This window comes from Lipotes vexillifer, unplaced genomic scaffold (genome assembly GCF_000442215.2).
Source record: "Lipotes vexillifer unplaced genomic scaffold, Lipotes_vexillifer_v1.1 scaffold395, whole genome shotgun sequence".
Classification (NCBI taxonomy): Eukaryota; Metazoa; Chordata; class Mammalia; order Artiodactyla; family Lipotidae; genus Lipotes; species Lipotes vexillifer.
In genome coordinates this window covers 5,059,793-5,067,129 of record NW_006797390.1, presented here as the reverse complement: position 1 = coordinate 5,067,129, position 7,337 = coordinate 5,059,793, and the positions used below count along the sequence as shown (strand labels likewise).

Here is a 7,337-nt window from a genome sequence, read left to right as displayed (position 1 = left end):
CCCCTGCATCGGCAGGCGGACTCTCAACCACTGTGCAACCAGGGAAGCCCGAAAAATATAGGTTTTGAAACAAACAGAAACTTGAATTTGAATCACTTTTGTTAAAATACAACTTTCCTTTAGACTCAAAAATGATACGTATTTATCAAAGAACGTTGCTACCAATGTCTTTCTATCTCTGGTCACTTGATTTGGGAAGTCTCTGCTTATCTGATTTTCTCTGTTGGGATCTTACATTAAGTCATTCAACAAACATTTATTTTTCGATTACTATGTTTAGTCACTGATAAGGGGAATAAAATAATGCATATGACTTAGACCCTGCCTTCAAGACATAGACAGGACAATGGGATGTGGCAGCCACATACACACTATAACACCTGTAATGATTACTGCCTTAGAGATCTGAAGCCAGAGCTGAGGAAACATCCACGAGAGGTGGATTACACCTGTTTGGCCAGAGTCTAGGAACTCTTCGGAATGAAGGTGGTGTTGCCGCCTTTGAGCCTTGGTTATTTCACCTGTTAAATGAAGGAACTGGACAAGAGTGACTTGTGGCTTTGGCATTCCGTGATTTTCATTCCCTTATCTTCCACAGGGTTGTCATCAAGGACAGCTCTTTCCCATAAGTAGGAAACTACATGTGAGTTACATATGTGTTCCCAGACAGCGTGCTGCAGAGCTCCCATTACGTGGCTGCCTTCAAAGCCCCTTCTCTTGCAGTGACCCCGCCTGCACATTTGCTTGTGTTGGGCAAGGAGAGATCTGGTCTCAGATCCAGGTCTGGGATGTTTCCTTCCCACTTTCAGCTCCCTTCCTCATTCCATGCTTTCAGGTGTCTTTCAGTGGCAGGTCAAGACCCACTCCACTCCTCCCCACACCCACATTCCCCGAACGGGTAGGACTTGTTCCAATTCAGCTCTGCACCCCTCTAGATCTTAGCACAGTGCCTTGTGCATAGCAGATGCTCAAATAACGTGGACGGATGAATAGCTGTTTTCTCTTTTGGAACTTTGCCTGCAGTTTAAAAGTGTCTGTGTTTGTTTCCTCTAGTTTGTGCAACAAATTAGCACAAACGTGGCTGAAAACAACATCAATGTATTATCTCACAGTTCTGGAGGTCAGAAGTCTGAAATGGGTCTCCCTGGGCTAAAATCAAGGTGTGAGCAGGGCTGTGTTCCTCTCTGGAAGTCCTAGGGGGACATCCCTTCTCTTCTGTTTGTTTGTTTTATTTTCTGGTTTTGTTTTTGTCTTTTCCACCTTCTAGAGGCTGCCTGCACTCCTGAGCTTGTGGCTTCTTTCACCTTCAAAGTCAGTGGTGGCTGATCAAATCTTTCTCACATTGTGTCACTGCACCACTGACTGTTCTGCAATCTTTAAAGGACATTGTGATGACATTGGGCCCCTCTGGACACTCCAGAATCATCTTTCTTGAAGACAGTTGACCAGCACACTTAATTCCATTCTGCCGTGTAACATATCATAGTGACAGGTTACAGGGATTAAGATGTGGACACCTTTGCAGGGGCCATTATTATTCTATCTACTATGGGGCAAAGTAAATTTATTTAAGGATCCTGTTCATTCAGCCATCCACCCCTGCACTCACCTCGCATTTGTGGAGCTCTTACTATGTTCCATGTGCTCTGCAGGGAGCTGGGAGATCAGGGGTGCACAATGCACAGTCTGGTAGGAGACAGGAGTGAGCAACTGCACAGCAATCTGACAAGCCCTGTAATGTGGGTGTGCAAAGGGGGGCTGTGGGGTACAGAGCAGAGGCATCACCCCAGGCTGGAGAAAGAGAGGACACTCGGCCTGAGCTTTAAGGGGGCTGTGGCTGGGACTGGGGGACCATGCAGAAGGAACAGCGTTTGCAAAGACCTGGAAGGCATGGGAGTTAAGCATAGTCTAAATTGCTGGAGCATAAGGTGCTTGCCCACACTCTGCCTGTGCTGTCCTTAAGGAAGGGAGTTGAGTCTGGATAGGTAAGAATGGGCAGATCATGGTGGACTGTGGGTGCAGTTAAGGTGCTGGACTCTATGTTGTAGTCACAAGTAAGCCACTGAAGGATTTCAAACAGAGGAGCCATGGTGCTGATGTGCCGGCCATGCATGGTGACATTCCAGGGATTCTTCCTTGTGTGCTTGGGGCTTTCTTCCCCCCAGGGAATACACATGGTCTACCTTTTTCTCAAATGAGCACACTGCAGCCGTTTAATACCCTTGTTGCCAAGCTCCCTGGGCTAACCCTGGTGCCTGCTGTTGCTAAGGCTGCTTTGAGGTCCTCAAAGGTGACTTTGCAGAATCTCTCCACATATTATGCCCAGGACGTGGCTCTGATTACTTCCCTGCTTTCCGTCTCTTTTTCCCCCAGAGTCATCTTCATTACGGTCCTAATTAGGACAGCATCAATGAGCTGTAAGCGCATCTGTACGAGATGATCGCCTCTCTCAGCAGATTTGTTGCTTCTCTGAAAGTAGTGGCAGAGCGATGATGAAGCAGCTGTGGGACAGCAGCAAAAACACTGGTTTTAGCCAGAAAATCTGCCACTGAATAGCATTAGAACTTGAGGAAGACACAGAAATTCAGTCATAATTCAATTCCACAGTCTACAGGGTAGGCTAACTGCTGTATCCAACATTTTAGTTAGAGTAACACTATAAAAGTTTATGTCTTGGGCTTTCCTGGTGGCGCAGTGGTTGAGAATCTGCCTGCCAATGCAGGGGACATGGGTTCAAGCCCTGGTTTGGGAAGATCCCACATGCCGCGGAGCGGCTAGACCCATGAGCCACAATTACTGAGCCTGCACGTCTGGAGCCTGTGCTCTGCAGCAAGAGAGGCCATGATAGTGAGAGGCCTGCGCACCGAGATGAGGAGTGGCCCCCACTTGCCACAACTAGAGAAAGACCTCGCACAGAAATGAAGACCCAACACAGCCAAAAATAAATAGATAAATAACACAAGATGAAAGCAATCTGCAGATTATAAAAAAAAAAAAAAAAAAAAGTTTATGTCTTATTCATACAACAGCAATGTAGGTGTTCTGCTTAGCTCTGCTCCACTTTGTGACTCAGGGACTCAGAATCCCTCCAACTTATGGCTCCCTCAACCGCCTCCACCCTGCAGTCCTCGGCATCCTCCTTATCTGGTCAAAAGATGGGGAAAGGAGAGAGAGTGTTCAGGTTTGCAGAGTTTTATGAGCCAGCCTGGGAAGGGACCCACATCCCTTCTGCCCACATTCCACTGGGCAGAATGTGGTCACATGGTGCTGCAGCCACTTAGTTGCAAGGGAAGCTGGGAAATGTAGTCCAGCTGTGTGCCCAGGATGAAAAGGAGATGGTTCACTGCACACCTGGTCAGTCTTTCCCCAACTATCTGACTATAAGGATAAAACAGTTTCGGAAGTTAAATTAGATCAGTGCCTCTCTAGCACTGAGAGCAGTGCCTCGTACGTGTGAGGGCTGAATGTGGGCTTTTGAGCCTTGGAAAGAGTGCCTCAGAAAACAACAAACACTCCAGGAAGGAAACGTGAATTGTGGGTTGTGAGAGCATTCCTCCTTCATGGTTTCTTTAAATCTATCAGGAAACAAGATTCAGCAAGAAACAGTCCATTAGCAGCGGCAAAACACACTTCAAAAGAAAATAGTGCATTAGCCCCGGCACACTCAGGACAGAGCAGCTTTCTGCCAGGAGGTGCTGCTTCCTGTGTGATCTGATAGTAGCAGAGTCCCTGGCCTTCCTCATCTTCCTTTGCTGTTTCTTTTCCGATTACTTGCCCCCCTCCCCCACTCCTTAAACTCACTAAACACACTGATTCCCCTCACGGAGGGCTCATAGGAGCTGACTCAGGAGTGATAAGTAGGAGAGGGGTGGGTTAAGTTGGACAAGATAATTTAGAAGAATAAATAAGGCAACCTAGGTCATCAAAAGGAGAATTAAATGCCATTTGGCCTAGGAGAAAGGTCCAGATTAATTCAGACGCTTGTGTAAGGGAGTATGCAAATCACTTGAACAGAGAAGAGAGAGACTGCTCATGGAAACGTCTTGTAATGAAGTAAGACAATGTTTCTTCCAAGTGTTAGGGCCCTGATGCCTTTCCAATCTGCTGTCCTGCTCTGCCCCTTCCTCATTTTGGGAACTTAATTAGGAATGGAAGATATTCCATCTCCCTGCCTGCATATTCCAGGGCTGGTGATTTTATTAGAGCAAGTATTTATTTTTATTTATTTTTAAAGTTTTTTTTTAAAATGTACCAATTTTTATTTTATTTATTTTTTATTTATTTATTTTTGCGGTACGTGGGCCTCTCACTGTTGTGGCCTCTCCTGTGCAGAGCACAGGCTCTGGACGCGCAGGCTCAGTGGCCATGGCTCACGGGCCCAGCCACTCCACGGCACGTGGGATCTTCCGGACTGGGGCACGAACCCGCGTCCCCTGCATTGGCAGGCGGACTCCCAACCACTGCGCCACCAGGGAAGCCCAAGTATTTATTTTTTTAAGACATAATAAGAAGATTATTTCTTCTCCCTTTCTATCAGTTCACGCCCTACCTTGGAAAAAACAACAAGAAGAAACCCTTTAGTGAGCGTGCTGCTTTCAGAGCCAGCCCGGGGGACAGATCCATCTCCGTTAAGCGTCCAGTTTTTGAGAGCTGCAGTGGGGTCGGTAATGAACTCTGCGATCTGAAGGCTGGGGGCTGGCTGGGAGGGGTCTCTAAGAGTGGCTTGGGAAGCAAGTCCCTCTCTGATAACCCCCAAGAAAAAGTCATCCAGAGAGAGCTGGTGAGCCGTGTGCATGAGGGCTGAGGGGTAGGCGGCAGAGAGTGATGAATGGGGGTCATTTGAAAGAAAGGACATGACAAGGTAAAGAGGAATCATGCTTGTGGCTCAGGACTCAGAGCTTTTATCCAGCCACGAGCTATTCTTGGTCTGCTTGCAGGAGGGAGGGCTGTAGGCTGCTTCTGCTTCGGAGTGAGGATGTGACCATGAAGAGGGGGCTGGTCTGGGGCTGAGTGGGCAGAGAAGAGGTTAAAGCTTGGCCCAGGAATCAGAGAAGGAGCCTGGCGGTGAGTACAGAGAACCCAGGACTCGGGATCCCGGTCCTAGAGCCCCTAGGGTCCCTGTTCCAGGAAAGAGAGGGATGCGGACCATTCAGAGCTGGTCAGTGAAGGCACTGGCTGGAGGAGAGCTCTGACTGCCCTTCTGTTTGATTATTTTGCTTTTTCCTTATGGTGGATCTCCTTCAGGAAGAGGGTTGCCATGTGTGTTGTTAAAAACCTGGGTTTGAATTCCGACTCCACCGTTTGTCTATTTGGTGACTTGGAGAAGTTTGTTAACCTCTCTGAGCTTCAGAGAATGGTGAGGATTAAAAGGATAATGTATGTAAAACCCCTACAGTGTCCGGCTCATAGCAATCGTTTGTCAAAGTTAACTGATGCTGTGAAAAATGCTTAGTTCGATCAAGGAGATGACTGGAAATTTGGGGAAGGCATCCCAGACAGCACGATAAAGCTGTCCTCATGCAAACGCAAATCGGAAGGCCTTTTTCATGAGGTTTGCCCCCATTTGGAGGCCAAAGACCTGGGTCCTAGTCATGGTGCCACCATTGACGAGCTGCGGGACCTGTAGCAGCTCAAGTAAGAATTTCAGGAGCAGGTCCTCGTGTTAGAAGTATGATGCTGATTGCTTGGCTGCTACACGGGGTTCCATTAGGGTTCGTCAGGCAAACTGGAAACACCTTGTGAGAGGCAAGAGTCTAGGCAAGCATGGGGGGGTCATTGGTGGGTGATCCCCAGAAGCAGAGGCAAGATGACTAGGGAGTGAGAGGAGGAAGTGGGGAGAGGGCAGAGGGTGGGAGAGAAAGTGCTAGAAGCTCTGGTAACCCTAAGATTGTTTCCTATGTCTGTGAATCTGTTTCTGTTTTGTAAAGAAGTTCATTTGTGCTGTTTTTTTTTTTTTGCGGTACGCGGGCCTCTCACTGTCGTGGCCTCTCCCGTTGCGGAGCACAGGCTCCGGACGCGCAGGCTCAGCGGCCATGGCTCACGGGCCCAGCCGCTCCGCGGCACGTGGGATCCTCCCGGACCGGGGCACGAACCCGTGTCCCCTGCATCGGCAGGCGGGCTCTCAACCACTGCGCCACCAGGGAAGCCCCAATCTTTGTATTCTTGTTTTTTTTTTGCGGTATGCGGGCCTCTCGCTGTTGTGGCCTCTCCCGCTGCGGAGCACAGGCTCCGGACGCGCAGGCTCAGCGGCCATGGCTCACGGGCCCAGCCGCTCCGCGGCATGTGGGATCTTCCCGGAACGGGGCACGAACCCGTGTCTCCTGCATTGGCAGGCGGACTCCCAACCGCTGCGCCACCAGGGCAGCCCCATTTGTGCTGTTTTTGAGATTCCATAGATAAGTGATATCATATGATATTTGTCTTTCTCTCTCTCACTTACTTCACTTAGTATGATCATCTCTAGGTGCCTCCATGTTCCTGCAAATGGCATTCTTTCATTCTTTTTAATGGCTGAGTAGCACTCCATTGTGTATATGTACCACATCTTCTCTTTCCATTCCTCTGTTGATGGACACTTGGGTTGCTAGCAGTCGGCTCGTGTGGGTCAGTATGAGCTCCAGCACATCACTGGCAGGAGACCAACAGAGAGACTTCAAGAGCTCTCAAGTAGTGAGAAAAAGTAATCAGATTTGGGATATATTTTTAAAGCTTCCTCCTATTATGAACAAGGGTGAGTGACATTCTTGCTATATCTCATTTAATCTTTATACCAGCTCAGGGCCAGCTTTAGCCCATAGAGAACCTTTGCACAAATCAAAAAAAGTTGGCCCTTCCTCATTATTTGATGAGCAGCCACGCCAGGGTGCACCGTGCTGGGTATGGAGTGCAGGCTGCCCCATACAGGGTACAAGCTGCCAATTCATGAAGACATCCTTTGAACTACAATGACAGAGGTACTGTCAGGACTCCCTTTTCGTAGATGAGGAATTGGCAGTCTGTATTAGTTAAGTAACTTGCCTGCAGTGGGGGAGATGAGATATAAATCCAATGTACAGCCTCACCCCCAAAGTGAATCTTCACGCCTGGGCTGTCAGGTACCCAGATTGCAAGGGCAAGGAGGTGGAAGGAAGAGTAAGAAACCTAGGGCTCTAGATTTTTTTTTTTTTTACATCTTTATTGGAGTATAATTGCTTTACGATGGTGTGTTAGTTTCTGCTTTATAACAAAGTGAATCAGTTATACATATACATATGTTCCCATATCTCTTCTCTCTTGTGTCTCCTTTCCTCCCACCCTCCCTATCCCACCCCTCCAGGCGGTCACAAAGCACCGAGCTG

The 7,337-nt window shown here is 48.3% G+C and overlaps 1 protein-coding gene across 1 annotated transcript in view; it reads left to right on the top strand.

Moving 5' to 3' along the window:
- Positions 1-5,626, top strand: part of GALNT8 (polypeptide N-acetylgalactosaminyltransferase 8) — a 49,854-nt gene extending 44,228 nt beyond the window's left edge. The window contains 2 exon segments of the mRNA XM_007472387.1: positions 4,538-4,780; positions 5,453-5,626. Coding sequence (XP_007472449.1) covers positions 4,538-4,780; positions 5,453-5,626 — 417 coding nt within the window.
- Positions 5,627-7,337: the final 1,711 nt, after the last annotated feature.